General features: G+C 44.0%; 1 protein-coding gene across 2 annotated transcripts in view; it reads right to left on the bottom strand.

Annotated features, from left to right (window-relative positions):
• LOC131446212 (fibroblast growth factor 14-like) overlaps positions 1–19,656 on the bottom strand; it is an 86,660-nt gene that overhangs the window by 35,924 nt on the left and 31,080 nt on the right. Inside the window, exon 1 of one of the 2 annotated variants that reach the window (XM_058617331.1) lies at positions 3,956–4,546. The exons of the other annotated variant lie outside the window; for it this stretch is intronic. Within the exon in view, the coding sequence (XP_058473314.1) occupies positions 3,956–4,148 (193 nt within the window). The 5' untranslated portion in view covers positions 4,149–4,546. Of the gene's footprint in view, positions 1–3,955; positions 4,547–19,656 lie in introns of those variants that run through there. 2 annotated transcript variants of the gene reach the window in all.

Below are 19,656 nucleotides of genomic sequence, written 5' to 3'. Positions count from 1 at the left end.
TGCTTTATGTACATGGGCTGTCATGACCGTGGAACAGGCTGGGTGGGTCTGGCACCGAGTAGTTCTAGGCAGTACGTAGATTAGAAATAAAATGGCGTTCCAGTAATCTAGAGGAATTTTAAGTAGACTGAAAAGATGGTTTTGTAGCTTACAAAAAAGCCCTACATAAAGCTGGAGCTGCTTATTCTTCTTCTTTAATTGAAGAAAATAAGAATAATCATAGGTTTCTTTTCAGCACTGTAGCCAGGCTGACACAGACCCACAGCTCCACTGAACCATCTATTCCTTTAACACTGAGCAGTGATGACTTTATGAACTTTTTTGTGAATAAAATAACATCAATTTGAAAAAAAAAGATCATCTCCACCCTCATATTGGGACTGACTCATCTTTTAGCACAAGAGCTTTAGAAGCACCAAGTGCACAGTTAGACAGTTTCTCCCCTATAGATCTCCCTGAGTTAACATCATTAGTTTCATTATCTAAGCCATCAACCTGTCAGTTAGATCCTATCCCCACCAAACTGTTTAAAGATGTGTTTCCTTTAATGAACAGCTCTATATTGACTCAAATTAATCTATCCTTATAAACTGGATATGTGCCCCATACATTTAAAATAGCAGTTATTAAACCCCTTCTCAAAAAAGCGACCCTTGACCCAGATATTTTAGCTAATTACCGACCTATATGTAATCTTCCCTTTGTCTCAATCAATTATGTGAATATTTGTGCATTAATGGCCTGTTTGAAGATTTTCAGTCAGGTTTTAGATTACATCATATGAAACAGCACTAGTTAAAGCAGTACTTTTCAAATAGTGGGGTGGGGGGTGCAATGAGGTGTCAGGGGGGCATGAGAGGTAGGGCGGGACAACTCATACAGTGGTTTATACAGATAAATAAATAAATATCATCAGGTTCTCAATAGTATTTCAAAAATGTCTGTCCTTTAGGGGGTGCATGACAGAAAATAATTGAGAACCACTGGGTTAAAGTTAGTAACGATCTTCTCTTGGCTTCAGATAATGGTCTAGTTTCTTTACTTGTCCTTTTAGATCTTTGTGCTGCATTTGACACCATTGATCATAATATTCTACTGCAGAGATTGGAGCAGACTCTTGGGATCACAGGTGCTGCCCTCTGCTGCTTTAAATCATACTTATCTGATAGATTACAGTTTGTTCATGTTAATGATAAAACCTCACTACAAACAAAAGTTAATTGTGAAGGTCTTTATACTCGGCCCTAAACACCTCAGAGAAAAACTTTCTGATCACATTGTCACTTTAGATGACATCACCATGGCTTCCAGTTCCACTGTGAGGAACCTTGGAGTTACTTAAGACCAGGAAATGTCATTTGATTCACACATAAAACTAATTTCCAGAACAGCCTTCTTCCACCTGCGGAACATTATGAAAATTAGAAACATTCTGTCCTAGTTCAACTAGTTCATGCTTTTGTTACATCTAGATTAGATTACTGTAACTCCTTATTATCAGGATGTTCCAACAAGTCTGTTAGAACCCTTCAATTAATTAAAAATGCTGTAGCACGAGTTCTGACAGGAACTAGAAAGAGAGACCACATAACTCCAGTGTTAGCTTCTCTACACTGGCTCCTCGTACAGTTTAGAATTAAATTTAAAATACTCCTCCTCACGTACAAAGCACTTAATGGTCAGGCCCCTTCATACCTGAAAGACCTAGTCTTACCTTATCACCCTAACAGACCACTTAGGTCACAAAATACAGGTTTACTTGTGGTTCCCAGAGTCTGTAAGAGCAGAATGAGAGGCAGAGCCTTCAGTTACCAGGCTCCTCTCCTGTGGAACCAGCTTCCAATGACAATTTGGGAGGCGGAGCCTCTCTCTGTATTTAAAGTTAGACTTAAAACTTTCCTTTTTGATAAAGCTTATAGTTAGAGCTGGTTCAGGGAAACCTGGACCATCTCTTAGTTATGCTGCTATAGACCTAGACTGCTGGGGGATTTTCCTGTGGTGCACACACATTCACTCTCTCACACTCAGGGTATGAATATGACTTTATTATATGTCATTAACCTTGTCTCTTTCTCTCCCTAGTTTGTGTCTATCCTTCCTTCCCTCTCTCTCTCTATCTGTGTGTGTCCTCATCTTGCAGGTTGCAGGATCCAGATCCAGTTTCGAGGCAACTATTATTACCCCAACCGGTTGAGGCAGATGACTGCACATCTTTGTTCTGTCACAGATTTCTTCCTGTCTCCACTGATGCCTAGTGTTTGCTCATTGTGTGAATTGTTGGTTTTCTCTGCTCTCCATGATGTACAGTGCCTTGAGATAATGTATGTTATGATTTGGCACTATATAAATAAAATTGAATTGAATTGAATTGAATTCTGTAGTAATGTAAAGGAAGTGAAATTCAAATTAAAGACATCAGTTGAAGAGAGGTGACAAATAGGATGAGACAAGAGGAAAAAGGGAGGGGAGAAGGCGGTTGTTGATAGCTGGAAGGACAAAAAGGGAAAAGGGACTGTAAAGAGGGTGTCAGGCCAAAAGCATTGGAAGAGAGGAGAGAGAAAACTGGAGAAAGCGAAGCAACAAGGAAACTAAATGAAAAGGGAGGAGGTGGAGGAGAGAAAGGATTTCCCACTATGATGTGGAATTCTGACTCCTTAATATCCTTCCCTCACCAGACCGAACTGGTGAAATCCTATTCCCATCAACGTGACTCCTCATGTCTGCCTCCTCTCTATCTCGTCGTCTGTACTCAGCCTCCCCTCCAATCGCTCCCTAATTTCCTGAATCCATCTCTCCTCCCTGGCTCTGTTTGCCGTCACTTGCTGCTTTCCTCACACAATCAACTGATTACAACAGTACTCAAAGCCTCTGCTTTCCATCACTTACACCGAAGCCCACAATCACAACAAACTCATCAGTTTGCATTCACTTTCAGCTTTGATGCTCACGATACATCACAAAGATCCATCCCATGATATCACACACTTGATTTGAACTGGATTTGATATTTACACTCCATTTGACCTCCACATAAAGAACAACGTTTCATGCAATGTCAATGTGATTTTCCCGACTGTTATTATGTTTCTTGAGGCAAAGTCAGATGTTTGTGACTTGTAACTTTGAATGAGGACATGAAAATGACCTTATTGATGAGCATGGTTGAGATGCACACAGAGATAAGTCTATGGCTTCAATAATGGAAATACCTGAAAATAACTGAACCGTAAAGACATGACTGTGTGTGTTTGTGTGTGTGCATATTTGTATTTGTTACTTCTTTAGGACGTTTTCTGGCATAAACACTGACCTTGTCAGGACCAATAGTTCTCATGAAGACCAAAATCTGGTCCTAATGAGACAGACGCTCATTTGCAGGAGCTGGTCAGTTTTAGGGTTAAGTTTTTATATTGTGGTTAAATTAAGGTTTGTGTTAGTCATTGTCTGGTTATGGTTAAGGTTTGGGATAACACTTTATTTAGAATGTCCAAATGAATGGAAGCCAATGCAGCGTCCTAAGAAGAATAGCTGTGCAAACACCTGTCTCTGTGTGATTTGAATTGTGGTTAGGTTAAGGTTAGGTATTAACTGTTATTGTTGAATGGACATCAACGCAGATTCCTAAGAAGAATAGCTGCACAAACCTGTGTGTTCTTGTATGTGCATCTATGAACATATGAACCATAGGGAGTGAGGACATTTTGGAAAAGTGAGGACATTTTGGAAAAGTGAGGACATTTTGTCCGGTCCTCACAACTTTAAATGGCTTTTTCGGGGGATTAAGTGTTATATTAGGTTAAGGGTTATATTTGGGCATTAAGTTGTGATGGTTTAAGTTAGTGTTGGGGGCTTGGGAATTAATTACGTCTATGAGTGCCCTAATGCTGCGCGAGAACATGTGTGCGCGCGCGTGTGTGTGTGTGTGTGCGTGCGTGCGTGCAGCCTATCCGCACACCTTGCTTTCGAAGTCTCCTCTTCTTTAGTCCAAATATCCGGACTTTAGAGAAGATGTCGACCAGGTTGCCGTTGCACAGCCCCTGCTTTTTACCGGGGCTTTTCCGCCGCCGGTGAGCAGTCGGTCGGTGGGCGTGTTGCTCCCTCGCCTGTCGTTTCTGCCGGATCAAACCGCTGGCGATGGCCGCTGCCATGTCTCCGCCGAAACAATAGTGCTGTCTCCGTCCTTTTCTCCGGTCCTGTCAGATGTGTCCACCGGAAGGACGGAGCGCAGACAAAAGCCAGACACAAACCTTCGGGTCCGGTCTCCGCTCCAGCGGCTACAGCAGCCCCATCCTCAGCCACTAAGTCCACAATAAACGCGACACTTCACCTCACTGCATGTCTGTGCTGCCGTTCACGGTTTCTACCTGTCCGTCACGTCTGTGAGTGCAGAGAGCAGCAGCTGTCACTGAGCGACTCCTCCAAGAGCTCGTGTCTCTGTCCCCATGGTCAACAGGCGCGAGACAGACTACAGGATGAATCTGGACACGGGGAGAAACGACAGGTCTGCCCACTTCCCCCACCTCTCTCTCTCTCTCTCTCTCCTCTGTATTCCACTGACAGGAGCGAAGAGGCGCGTGTGCCGCCGCTCTAGTGAAATCTATCGAAAGCCAATATGGTGACAGTTTGTCTGCATAAGTGCGTGCGTAACGCCGATTTGAAGTCAAAACTACATAGTTAATTAAAATTCAGGGTCTGTTTAGTTGAATTATCCTCTGTGAGATCATTTCCATTAGGAGGCCATTAGACAAAGAACATTGGAGACGATATATGTAGTATATATGTAGTATATATACTACATATATAGTCATTCCTACTATATATATATAGTAGGAATTACGACCTATGTCTACGTTTTCAAAGCCAGCGCCCCTAGCAGTTGTATACATGACAGCAACCTGGTAGTACCTTGGAAATGGTATTTAGTAGCTTCGCTAAAGTCACCACCGGCAGTTGGCTCCGTGATGAGAGCATTGCACCGGAGTGTGGTCGACAAGGGTTCGACTCCCTATACCAATTTTAAAGTCTTTGCTCTAACCCTAACCTCAGTAACACATGTGCATATTTGAGTTGAAAAATACCGCACCGGAAAACGGAGATGTCTACGTTTTCAAAACCAGCGCCCAAAACAACTTGAGTCACGGACATACAGTATTCTTGGAGGATTAGGTGCATGGACTTACTATATATGTATACATATATATATATATACATATATATATGTATATATAAATAAATATATTCTCAAATAGTGGGGCGGTGAGGTGTGGGGCATGAGAGGCAGGGCGGGAAAACTCATACAGTGGTTTATACAGACAAATAAATAAATATCAGGTTGTCCATAGTATGTCATTTTCAATGTGACACATGAAAATAATTACAGATACTGTTTCCTCTCCACTCCACACATTTCTGTCTTTATTCAGCTCATGACAAGTCTGAATTGATGGTTTTAAAAAATTTAAGAGATGGGCAGATGGTTGAGCTAATGAACTGGAGGTCTACTTGTCCCACATGTCTCACATGTCTCACATGTTTCTTTTTGCATGTAAACCTACACTACAGAACTGAATATAGTACACTCACATTTCCTCCATGATGTAACACCATGCAGGAGGCAGTATCAGGTGCAGCATGGCACATGGTACTGACTGACACCAGGTTTAAATATTCACAAAATATATATAACATAGTAAATGTATGTGGAATCAGAGTGTTGCATTTATGCCCCTAAATGATTTAACCATTGTCATTCTATATACATATGTTGTCATTCTATATACATATGTTGTCATTTTAAGGCTTTGAGATGCCAGTAGCAGGGCAAAATGCTCAGATATATTTCATCACCATGGACAGTGAAGAGCCTCTGCATGCAGTGATTCCCTGAGAGCCAACTAAGCAGCTGCTTGGAGCTTTCTTGTAGTGTGCTGCCAGGTTTAAGGTGCATGTGGCGGAGAGTTCAGCAGTCCGGTGCAGCGCTGTAAGTCTCTGATGTTTTCGTCCCTGTCAGGCTTATGTGCAGACTCCTTTGGTTGTGGTGTGGTCTGGCGAAGGTGCCAGATACTGGTTGCATTGCAGAGTCAGCGGTAGTTACGTGCATAAATACCCACCACAACTACCACCTGAAGATGGGAGCTTAGTTAGTGTTTGGTTAGCCAAGTCAGAGGGACAGGGCTGCAGGGGAGATGATTGAGGTCGTAGTGCTGTTCTTGTGTATGGAAGTAGTGGATTTTGTGTCTGTGTTGTGTTGAGAGGCTGAGAGTGGCGAATGCAGAAAAGTTTCTGAAAGTACCGTCAGAGGAGCTGCTGGATTGCTGCTCACATGAGCAACTGTTGCATTTTCAGTTGGAAGTCGGTGATAAGCGAGGGGAAGGAAAACATTAAATATAATGTTAAGGCTAATTTGGTCGATTTAGGCATTTTTAAAGCGGTAACAAGCGGATTCCTGGTGATGAGCGTGTCTGGCTGTAATGATGGAAGTCTGCGTTTGAGCAGTGGAGAGAACTGTTTTTGTTGCAAATGGAGATGGAGAAGTTGAAGGTGGAGGTGTTTTTTATGTTGGTCTAGGCCTTTTATTAATACCGCAATATTTTTAGGCCATGTCATGATACACAATATATATCTCGATATTTTGCCTTAGCCTTGAATTAACACTTTGATGCATACAATCACACCGGTATGATGATACTATATGTCTACATTAAAACATTCTTGTTCATACTGAATTAATATATGCTAATTTTAAACTTTCATGCAAAAAAGGCGAAATCACATCTAAGTCAAAGTTAACAAAACTGTATTTATTGAACAGTGAGTGCCAGCACTCTTCATTTTCTAGCGGGTGGTTTCTCAAATGATGATATAAATTTGATGTACTGCTACATTTTGAAGCGACGCTTTTGCGACATATTTTGCATATCACCGTTGTTTGTTCAACATCTTCCTTCTTGAAACCAAACCACCGGCAGACGATGGATCCTGTGCTGTTTTTCTTTGGAATTAATTTGTCCTCCTCCATGTTACGTTACCGTTAGCCCCTGCTACCGCTACCTTTCTGCTGGGCGAGGGCGTGTGACGTTGCACGACTGACGTATGTAACTAGGTGCGCTTGTTTTGTCTCTCTGTGAGAGGGAGAGCCGAAAAACAGTGTGAGAAGCCTGGAGTTAAATGTCCGTGGCTAAAAGCAAATGTGTGACAACGTATACTCGAGTTTCACGATATAGTAATTTTCTACATCGCACCGACAACAAGCCACGATATATGGAGTATATTCGATATATCGCCCAGCCCTATGTTGGTCCGATATATGTGCTCAGATATGCCAGCCTTTTTATGCATGTTTACACCCTCAAAAATGACTGCCTTGCCAGGTGGCATTATGCCCTTTGCTCAGGTTTTATGTGCTGATGTTTTCTGGCTGGGTCTCTTGTCTCACGTGTGAATTTTCAAGCAGATCGGTATTTTACAGCAAAGTTATAGGGGCACTTCCTGTTTTGTGGCTAAACAGTGGCTAAATTCAAAATGGCTGACTTCCTGTCATGTTCATGTTTGTGGATGCGTTCAGGGTCAGTCTCTTGTCTCATGTGAGAAGTTTGAGCAGATCAGTCAATGTACAGCAAAGTTACAGGTCACTTCATGTTTTGTGGCGAACGGTGGAATTCACTAAAATTACAATAACTCCAGTTATTGATCTGATCTAAAAAATAAAATAAAACAAAAAGCTTCTTTGAGTTTCTTACGTGCTTCAGTGTAAGAAACTCTGAGTCAGTGTGATTCAGACTCAGTTTGTGAACAATCATCACATTAGTATTCCTCACACAAGCAGAGTGGTGGATTTACACAATGACATCAGGGAAATTCAAAGTAAAAACTCAAACGTGACACTTGGTGATATTTCATCACCGCAGAACTCAGTGCTTTCACTCCCCAACCCAAGACGCAGAATATTCACATTAGCCTGTTGTGTTCTCCACTGCACTGAATGTGGGCATTTTCGGTTTTTACATTACATGTCATTTATCAGACGCTTTTATCCAAAGCAACTTACAGTGTAACTACAACTACAAGTGCATTTTAACATTTAGGTACAAACAAGAGCTAGACGTAAGTGAGTGCTTCAAGTAAGCCAAACTATAAAGTGCTAGTCATAAGTGCGATTTATAAGTAAGTGGTTCTTTTTTGTGTGTCGTTGTCGTCGTCTTAGTCGAGGTAGAGTCGAAAGAGATGTGTTTTTATTTGGCAGCAGAATATGTGGAGGCTTTCTGCTGTCCGGATGTCAATGGGGAGCTTGTTCCACCATTTGGGAGCTAGGTTCTGTGAATGTGGGCGGGCTGGTGTGTAGGTTTTGAGCATGTCCTGGATGTAGGCTGGACCAGATCCGTTTGTAGCATGGAACGCAAGCACTAGAGTATTGAAGCGGATTCGAGCAGCTATAGGGAGCCAGTGAAGGGAGCGGTGTAGTGTGGAAGAATTTTGGTAAGTTGAAGACCAGTCGAGCTGCTGCCTTCTGGATGAGTTGCAGAGGTCGTATGGCACATGCAGGGAGACTAGCCAGGAGGGAGTTGCAGTAGTCCAAGCGTGAGATGACAAGAGCCTGGACCAGAACCTGTGCCGCCTTCTGGGTTAGAAGAGGCCGTATCCTTCTGATGTTGTGCAACATGTATCTGCAAGATCGAGCTGTTGCAGCAATGTTGGCAGTGAGGGAGAGATGGTCATCAAGTGTCACACCCAGGTTCCTGCGGTATGAGAAGGAGTTACCACAGAGTTGTCGAGGGTGATGGTTAGGTCTGTGGTGGGAGAGCCCTTTCCTGGGAGAAAAAGAAACTCAGTCATGTCGAGATTGAGTTTCAGGTGATGGTCAGACATCCACTGAGAGATGTCGGTCAGACAATCCGTTCTGCTACATGTGTGTCAGAGCTGGGAAAAGAGAGAACTCACCTGACTCACCCAACTCACATGAGAGTGAATGACAGAACCAAGAGAGTTGGTGTACAGAGAGAAGAGGAGAGGGCCCAAGACAGAACCAAGAGAGTTGGTTGAGAGTAGGGTAAGTGCAGAGCCTGAGACACCTAGTTCTTGAAGGGAGGAAGTAAGGATCTGGTGGTTAACTGTGTCATACGCTGCAGAAATTCCAAGAGGATGAGCACAGAGGAGAGAGAGGCAGCCCTGGCAGTGTGGAGTTGCTCAGTGACAGCAAGAAGTGCAGTTTCGGTCGAGTGACCTGCTTTAAAACCAGACCGAAGAGGATCGAGAAGGTTGTTTCCGGAAGAGAGTTAATTAAATTTCCCCGGGCACTACTCAGTGTGGCAGCCCACTGCTCCTAATTCTAGGATGGGTCAAATGCAGAGGAATAATTTCCCTAAGGGGATTAATAAAATTAAAATTCTTTAATAAAATTAAAATTCTTTAAAATTCTTTAAAGATAGCACGCTCTAGAGTTTTGGAAAGAAAAGGAAGAACCCAGACATGTCTGTAGTTATTTACTTCAGACGGGTCAAGGGTGGTTTTTTTAAGGAGGGGGGTCACTCTGGCCTCTTTAAGAGAGTCACGAAAGCAACCAGATGATAGAGATGTGTTAACCAGATGGGTGAGGAAAGGAAGAAGATCAGAAGCAATTGACTGAACAAAGTGAAAAGGGATGGGTTCAAGGGGGCAGGAGGTGGGGCGGGCAGAGGTTTTTGGCTGAAAGACTTTTATCACTGAAACAAAACGACCAAAACAGGATGTTGTGATGACGCATAAAAACACTGGGGCCAGCACGCGCCTGTCTATTCCCGCTTAGTCTTAGCGTTTGGAACACCAATAATACTGTTCCAACAAGATGTGAGTACACAGTGGAACAACACCTATTAAATGCTGGAAAGTCTCTTTGCGCAAAAGCGAAACTTGGCTGCATACAGTGCAGATTATGAACTCCCTGCGACATTCACTTCACACCAGAGAACATTCTCTCTACACAAGATTGAAACACAACACAGAGTGAAAACAAAGAAAAGTGCACTCTTAAGAGTCTGTCAACATGTTTTACAAAAATCTATACAGATCCCCTGCACTTCATCGCAACTGTACTTGATCCTCGTTATAAAGATCATTACTTTGATGTGGGGATAAAGCAGCGCTTGATCCAGGCTGCGTTTGATATGGAGAGCCCACTAGGAGAGGGACAACGCACAGCACAGGAGCGGTGCGCTGAAAAAAAAGGCTTGTCTGTCTGCACCAGATGAGGGGCATGCATCCTCGTTGACTGATATGTTCGATGAGGTCCTCCTAAATATTTTCATAGTTTCTTAATTGATTTATTCTTTAAAGAATGAATATTAATCTGTATATCTATAATATAATATACTATAATTGCAGTTTTTATTCATCTTGGACTGTAACATGTTTCCACCAAGTTTCAGCTTTGTCCTACTAGCCATTTTGCGGAACTCCCTTATTTTATCAAATATTTTCACCAGTTCTGATTTGCGTGCCAATTTCCGTCATTCTTCAACATTTAGTAACTAGCAAATGTGATCCTTTGGGGATCCTCGCACTACTGTGTTAGTGCTCTGGCCCTAATAATAAAATGTGCGTGTGTGCTCTGCACTATGTAACCTGGCCCTCTCTACAAATGCACCTGTTACACAACCAACACACACCTCTCCTTCTGGTGGAGTCGGTAGCAGCAGCCGACACCATCATTGTCATTGTCATATTCGAAGCCTGAATATTTCTGTTTCAAATGTGTTCTGTTGTGTTCTCTTTTGTTGAAATTTTGTTGAAATGTTCATAGTTGTTGCAGTTGGCACAATAAATAGCAGCAGTATATAAAAAGAAAGTGTCTGTGCAATAGAAAGGTGTCAATGCAACTTCAAATAATGATGCTAATAATAATAATGAGGTATAGTAAGCAGCATGTATAACATACATGTATATGACAATGTCTGTTATGATGGAGGTGGGGTGATGGAGGCAACAGCTCTGGGGTAAAAGATAAGATAAGATAGTCCTTTATTTGTCCCGCAGTGGGGAAATTTGCATTGTTACAGTAGCAAGACAGTAAAGATAAAGATTCAAGATTCAAGAATCAAGAATCAAGAATCAAGTTTTTATTTTTCACATGTGGATGTACAAGTACACCCCCAGTGAAATGACTTTACAACAAGCCCCACTGTGCAACTGTGGGTTGAGTGTGTGTGTGTGTGTGGGGTGTGGGCGGTGTGAATGGGTTGAATGTATATTTGTGTGTGTGTGAAGGGCTGAGTATTCATGTGGGTGGTTGAAAGTTCAGCATCCTGATGGCCTGAGGTAAGAAGCTCGTCCTCAGCCTCTCTGTTTTGGCCATGCAGGAGCGGAGACGTTTGCCAGACGGCAGCCACTGGAACAGTGTGTGAAATGGGTGGTGAGAGTCCTTTATGATCCTCCTGGCTCTGCTGGTGCAGCGCCTCGTGTAGATCTCCTGCAGAGTGGGCAGTGCTGTCCTGGTGGAGCGTTCAGCACAGCGGATCATTCTTTGGAGAGCTGTCCTGTCCCTGGCAGTGCAACTGCCATACCACGCAGTGATGCTGCCGGTGAGCACAGACTCCACTGCTGCAGTGTAAAAGGTTTTCTGCAGCACTGAGGAGATCTTGAATTTCCTCAGAGGGTCAAGTGAGCTGGGCAGTGAAGCGCAGATGAAGTCCTTGATCAGTCTTTCAAAGCACTTCATCACCACGGAGGTGAGTGCTACTGGGCGGTAATCATTGTTGCAGGCAGGGCTGGGCTTCTTTGGAAGAGGGATGATGGTGGACCTCTTGAAGCAGGCAGGGACAACGGAGTGAGCCAGGGACAGGTTGAAAATAGAGGTGAAGACGGGATAGCTGCCCAGCACATGATTTCAGCACCCGGCCGGGGATGCCGTCCTGCTGTTCACACGCCTCAGAGCTCTCCTCACGTCGTGCTCTGAGACGGACAGTGCGTGGTAATCACCGGTGTTTAAGCTGGGCTCCTCCGCGTTAGTGCTAGCTGCGACGCTAGAGGTCTCGAAGTGTGCGAAAAAGGAGTTCAATTCCTCTGCTAGCGAAGGATTCACAGCAACCGATGATTCTTTACGTCCTCTATAGTCCGTGATATTCCGCAGTCCCTGCAACATACGCCTGGTGTCCCGATCGCCCAGCGATGCCTCCAGTTTGTCTTTGTACCGCTGTTTGGCAGCCCTCACCTTCCTCCAGAGCTCATAGGATGCCGCTCTGTAAGGGACCATGTCACTGGAGATTAGTCCGTCGTTGTAGGACGTTGTTCGGGCCTTCAGAGCCTCGCAAATAGTTCCATCGATCCACGGTTTCTGGTTTGGGAAAACCTTCACAGTCACCACGGGGATGATATCATTTATAAGCTTAGCAGTGAAGTCCGTCGCCACTTCCGTAAACAGACTGACGTCATCGCCGGAGGACTCCTGGAACATGTCCCAGTCCACGTCGCACAGTGCGTCCTACAGCGTGGCCTCGGATTGGGCAGACCATCGTCTGACCTGCCTCGTTGCCGGGGCAACCGCCCTTAGCTTCTGTTTATACTCCGGCATGAGGAAGATGGCAGCATGGTCTGCCTTACCGAAAGCCAGCAATGTGTGGGTTTGTAGCTGTCCTTGAGAAGGGTATAGCAGTGGTCCAGCGTGTTACATCCTCTGGTCGGGAATGTCACATGCTGGAAAAGGTTCGGCATAACTTTTGTGAGATTGGCTTTGATGAAATCACCTGTCACGATGAGGGCAGTGTCCGGGTGCTTGTTGTGGTCTTTGTTTATTGTGTCGTGAAGTGAAGCCAAAGCAGTGTCCGTATCCGCATGTGGTGGGATGTAAACAGCAACAATGGTGACCGACGTGAGTTCCCTGGGCAGGTAAAAGGGTCGGCAAAGAATCGCTAGATGTTTCAGATGTGGCGAGCAGGAACGTGAAAGAACTGAGATATTCCTCGGATCACACCAGTTGTTATTTGTCATGATGCACACGCCTCCCCCCTTGCTTTTACCAGATTCCTTGGTCCTGTCCATGCGAAAGTATCTGCAGGAACAATGGCGTGGTCTGGTACAGCGGGGGTCAGCCATGACTCTGTGAAACAAAGAACATTGCAGCCCCTTATGTCCCTTTGGTAGCGTACACGGGCCCTGATCTCGTCCAGCTTGTTGTCCAGGGACTGGACATTAGCCAGCAGGATACTGGGCAGCGGTGGACGGTGTGCACTCGCTCGCAGTCTGTTGCGGATTCCGGCCCTTTTCCCCCGATGTTTTTTCCTGCGTTTCCGCGGAGGTGAGGGTCCATTGTTTGGGGCCGCGTCCCGTAGGATCTCCTTCGGCCAGGTAGAGCAGGAGTGTTTAAACCCTAAAATAGTGAGTGGAGATGTCCCTAAAACACTCAGACGTAAACTGCGGTCATAGACTATCGTTGTGGGAGACGTTAACACAAGAGAAAAGATGAAAGTCGCATAAATAACATATAAAAAGCACAGTCTCAGGGGAGCAGTCGCGACGGCGTCTGGACTCACCCGTGCCATCTTGATCAGTTTTGAGATAATAAGTAATAAACATTACCAAAAAATAAAAATTACAATGTATGAAGTTATTAACACTTTGTTAAAAATAGAATGTAGAATGTACTTTATAGACAGCAGAATATACACAGTATGGACTAGATATTTACAGTATGAATATGTATAGGTATATTGCACTTGTGAAAATTTACAGTATATTGCACATGGAAGGGAGGAATGAGGAGCCTGGTTATGTGTGATCTACTGCGGGCAGTGTTTGTTGTACAGTCTAACAGCTGCAGGAAGGAACGACCTGTGATACCGCTCCTTCAGACATTTAGGATGTTTCAGTCTGTTACTGAAGGAGCTGCCTAGTGATGTGATGGTGTCCTGCAGGGGGTGGGAGAGATTGTCCATCAGAGATGATAGCTTGGTAGCCATTCTCCTCTCTCCCACCACCTCCACTGGGTCAAGGGGACATCCAAGGACAGAGCTGGCTTTTTTAATCAGTCTGTCCAGCCTCTTCCTGTCCGCAGCTGTGATACTACTGCCCCAGCAGACCACTCCATAAAAAATGGCTGATGCCACTACTGAGTCATAGAAGGTCTTAAGGAGTTCTCCCTGCACTCCAAAAGACCATAGTCTCCTCAACAGGCAGAGTCTGCTCTGACCCTTCCTGTAGAGCGCAGCAGCATGATCAGACCAGTCCAGTTTATTGTTTATGTGAACACCCAGGTATTTGTAAGATGTTACCATCTCAATGTCCATGTCCTGGATGTTCACCGGTGTTGGAGGAGAGTGTCGTCTCCTGCAGAAAACCACCACCAGTTCCTTAGCTTTCCCCACGTTGATCTGGAGGTGGTTCTGCAGGGACCAATCCACAAAGTTCTGGACAAGTTCCCTGTACTCCTTGTCGTCCTCATGTGTGATGAGTCCGACAATTGCAGAGTCATCAGATAAATTCTGCATCAGAGAACATGATCCTCACAGTGCTCCCAGACTTCTCCAGGTGAGAAAGAGCTCTGTCCTGCAGGTAGATGACAGTGGGTCCATTGCTGATCTCACCACAGAGCGAAGATTAGACAGCACCAGTCACTCCAGGATCTTCATCAGGTGGGATTTTAATGCCACTGGCCTGTAACTGTTGAGATCTTTGGGGTGCGGTGTTTTTGGCACCGGTACCACACAGGAGGGCCAGCGTACCTCACTGTGGCGCTGTTGATCAGGATGGACTTGATGGTGCTTCTGTAGGTAGTAGTTTAGCCAGCTTTAGTTTCCTCAGAAAAAAGAGTCTCTGCATGGTGTTGTTTGTTATGCCAGTCAGTTCGACAATATGACTCCCAGGAACTTCAGCTTTTCTACCTCCTCCACTGTCCCTCCCCATGTATGTGGAGGGTGGCGTGCGGTTCCACCTTAGTCCTACGGAAGTCAATGATAATCTCCTTGGTTTTGGAGATGTTGAGGACTAGGTTGTTGCTCACTCTATGAGATGATCCAGCCTGTAAGCTGTCTCATCCTCTGAGATCAAGCCCACTACAGTGTTGTCAACAGCAAATTTAATGACGGTGTTTGAGGGGTAGATGGAAGTGCAGTCATATGTGAATAGTGTGACAAGCATTGGGCTCAACGCACAGCCCTGAAGGGTTCCAGTCCTGAGGGTGAGGGTAAGGAGATATTTTTACCCACTCTGACCCATTCACAGAGGGAGGAGCTGAGACCTGTTTGGAGACCAGCTTGTGGGGGATGACTGTATTATATGTAGAACTAAAGTCCACAAATAACATCCTCACATAGTTGTTTGGTGTCTCCAGGTGTGTCAAGGCGGGATGGAGGGCTGTTACTATGGACTCCTCTGTGTAGTTGTTGGTCCTGTATGCAAATTGGTGCTTGTCCAGGTCAGGTGGGAGCGCAGCCTTCAGGTGGGAGAGCACCAGCTTCTCAAAGCACTTACTGGGCAGTAGTCATTTAGGCACTTCACAGGGGATTTTTTTGGGCACCAGGACGATCATGGAGCTTTTGCGGCATGTTGGGACAGCAGCTTGTTGAAGTGTATTTGTTAGCCCACTTGTGAGCTGGTCGGCACATGCTTTCAGAACCCGCCCAGATACTCCATCCGGGCCTGCTTCCTTATTCACATTGACTCCCCTCAGGACGGCCCTCCCCTGATGTTGTTCGAGGGCCAGCGCTAGTTCCTCATCAGCCAGGGTGAAGAGTGGAGCTGCTTTCTCCCTCTGGGTGTCAAAGCAAGCAAAGAACTGATTTAGGGCATCAGGCAGTGTGACGTCATCCTCAATCAGCAGGTTAGTGGATTTGTAGTCTGTCAGTGCCTTGATGCCATTCCACACGCTTTGCCTCTCTGATGCCTCTGTGGAGATTCCCTCGTGCTACAGTGCAGGCCGGCTTGTCCCCTTACCTGAAGGCTGCATCTCGCTCCTGCAGCACTCTCACATTTGTATTGAACCATGGTTTCTGGTTAGGAGACACTGTTATTGTCTTCTGTGTTGTGTCATTTCCTGTGCAGAAATTGATATAACCCAGGACCGAATTCGTGTAACGCTGTAGATCCGCCCCCTCTGCAAACACACCCCAATCTGTGTCTTCAAAACAGTCCTGAAACATTGAGGTGGCTACCTTAGTCCATACCTGCACTGTTTTGATGGTGTTTTTTTCTCTGCAGATCTGTGGTCTGTATGCTGGGGTCAGGCTAAGAGAGATGGGATCTCACTGGCCTAGGTGTGCAGATGGAGTTGCTTTGAATGGTCCTGGGATATTGGTGTAAACTTGATCGAGTATATTGTTCTCTCGAGTTGCAAAGGTCACATTTTTGTAAAATTTCGGCATGACCAATTTAAAATCCACATGATTAAAATCCCGAGCTGCAATGACCACACTGTCCGGGTGTGCTATGAGATATTTGCTAGAGCTATCATGTAGCTTTTCCAGAGCAAGCTTAGCCTTAGTTTTTTCAGAGGGATGTAAACGACCATGATTGTTATGTTTGTGAAAAAAAAGTCTGCACTTTACCACCAGGAGCTCCAGGTCAGGGCAGCAATGTCTCTCCTCCATGTTCACAGCTGTGCACCATTTGTTGTTCACGAAGATACACACTCTCCCCTGTGGCTCTTATCGTTGTCACTTGTGCGGTCCGCTCTATAAACAGAGAGACCTGTTAGTTGAGTAACGGTGTCCGGTAAGTTGTCATTGAGCCGGGTCTCCATGATGATGGTCGTACAGTGTGTAGGGCATGATTCTCACTCTGATCCCGTCCATCTTGTTGACGACTGACCTGGAGTTCGCGAGGAAGGTAGTGCTATTGTTAGTGCTTTATACTGGTTAGCCTTTAGCCTAGCCTGCACGCTTCCCCCGCTTCTGCTTCCTTTCTCTCCGCCACCGATGCCTCGTTGTTATAGCGACTAGTCCGAGATTCTCTGGGGAACGAAGAATCTCTGGCAGTAGCGAAGTTGTCAACTTCAGGGACAATATGATGTTCACGGATGTACAACATGAACGTGAATGATCATAGCTGATATCGGCCGCTGTCTTGCTTACAAAAGCTAAAAAGTACACAAACAATAAAAAACTGAGAGAGAGCCAAACCGCTGCTGCTACTGCAAGCGCCACCATGATAATAATAATAATAATAATAATTTTCAAAACTTAACTTGCTTTTGAATGATAGTAGCCTTTAACATAGCTTGCTAATCAATAAATAGTTAGTTTTGACGTCAGTCAGTGGTACAGCAGGTGAGCATCATGGAGGGGCCTAAGTTGTTATGGAAAATAGTAATGTATGTTACTACTCCCACCATACACGAGACACCACTCTGTAAAATCCCTTTTTTTGTAATGTAGTTATTGTGTGCAATTATATTTAAATCCTCCTTGTGTCAATAGTGGTTTTTTAATGTCTTATTTTGAGCAGTCTCTAATTTATTTTATATTGTACTTATAATTTATTTTATGTCACTTGTTTACAGTTTTATTTTGTGGGTAGTTAAATCTTATATTTTGTGTAAGCTGTTAATATTCTATTAACATTTTTGTATTAATTTATTTCTAATTTATTCTACTTCTTGTTAACTGTTTAGATTGGGCGACAAACCTAGTCTGGTTCTTGTGTGAGTGCATGTAATTTGCTGCAATGCAATAGGGGCGCCACCTAAAATCTTGATAGATAGATAAATGATCTGCACACTCATATGAGAATATAAAGAATGCAAAATGGTGCATGAAGGAAAAGGGAAACCCTCCAGTCAGATACACACTCATTTTCTGCTCTTTTACATGTGAAGCTTCCCTTTGTCTGTGTGTCTACAGTTTTCTTGTGGGTCTGTACAAAGGCAGCACTGTCCTCTACAGGCAGACCAAGAAAACTACACATTTCTGCTCCTGTGTTTCTCAAACCTTTCCTCCACTTTTCTCAGCCTTTCTTCACTTTGAAATTCCACACACAGTAACTAAGTAACTACTTAATTATGTCATTCCAAACAATATGACACATTTTACAGATATATAGAAAATGAAATGTTATTAAAATATGTAAGTTCCCGCAAAGGTTAAATGTATTTTCACTTAGTTTAAATGGAAATAGAAACCAGTTTGCAATGTGACCATTAATAATAAGTTACAGGTACATTAACATTCTCAGTAGTAATAATAGTAACCTAATAATATTTTACATTTTGTTGTGTCTTATTGAAGTGTTTTGTTAAGTCTTTCGTATTATTATTTCGTTTTTATTGTGTGCCTTTAAGCCGGGAGTCGCTGCAAAATTTTGTTATATCCTCATAATGACAATAAAAATTCTTGATTATTGATTAATTAATTTGTTGTCAACATCTTCATGGTTTCATTTTGTTGTCACTGACTTGGTGGTGAGGATGATTGTGTTTAACCTGTGATAGATAGACCACATGCTGGCAAAAGTGACAGTGCATGGGTTTATACCAAGGATGTGGAGTCAAACCTGCAACCCACAGGCCGCATTTTGTGGAAAGGACCAGAAACGACAAGTTCCATAAAGCCAAGTCAAGTCAACTTTATTTCTAGAGCAAGAAGACACTGGAACAAGGTCAGTCAGTCAGTCATCATCTACCGCTTTATCCTCTACCAGAGGGTCGCGGGGGGTCGCTGTGCCAATCTCAGCTACATCGGGCGATAGGCGGGGTACACCCTGGACAGTTCGCCAGTCCATCGCAGGGCCACACACAGATAGAGACAAACAACCATTCACTCTCACACTCACTCCTATGGTCAATTTGGAGTGTCCAATTTACCTATCCCCACATTGCATGTTTTTGGACTGTGGGAGGAAGCCGGAGAACCCGGAGAGAACCCACGCACACACGGGGAGAACATGCAAACTCCATGCAGAAAGGCCCTTGTTCCAACCGGGGCTCGAACCCGGGTCTTCTCGCTGCAAGGCAAGAGTGCTAACCACTACACCACCGTGTGTACCCAGGAACAAGGTATAAAACATAAAAACAATAAAAACATAAAAGTGAAATAGTAAAATTTTAAATTAAATAAATATGTGTGTGTGTTATTTGCATATCTCTTAAAACCGATGGTCTGATTGATTCCAGACTTGACAGGTGTCTTGCTACGGGCACGGGTGAGTTCAGTGCCACGTTGTTTGGATTAGTAATGCACAGAGATGTGCATGTAGCCTATTCAGACCTTCTCAGGTGACATTCACCCTGTTGTAAGTTGATGAACCATCATTGTTAGAATGATTACATACTCTGAACCACATGGGAGCTTAGGTCCTCTGTTTCAAAAACTTGCCATTTTGAAAGTTTATGATATAAATGTGTAACAGATCTGTTTATTTGTGTTCCAGCAAAGAATGAATCTTTTACCTTCAAGTTTCTGTCATATATTTGTATCTAACAACCAAGTTCACAGCTACTCGACTCGAAATTCTTCCAATCTCCACACTGCCTTCTTTAGAACCACTCTTGGGCAATTTGTAACACGTTATCAAGGTCCCCGTCCCTGGAATCAACTCCCTGACTATCTGAAAAAATATAATTATTTAACATCATTTAAAAAGGCTCAAAATAACCTGGAGATATTATTTGAAGGTTGAAATCCTATATTTATTTATATAAAAGAAAGGAGTGAGTGTACACAGAGTTACAGCCTCCCTGAGATAAATCAGAAAAGACTC

This window comes from Solea solea, chromosome 2, assembly GCF_958295425.1.
Source record: "Solea solea chromosome 2, fSolSol10.1, whole genome shotgun sequence".
Classification (NCBI taxonomy): Eukaryota; Metazoa; Chordata; class Actinopteri; order Pleuronectiformes; family Soleidae; genus Solea; species Solea solea.
The sequence above is the reverse complement of the archived record's forward strand: the minus strand, read 5'-3'. Positions and strand labels throughout refer to the sequence as shown.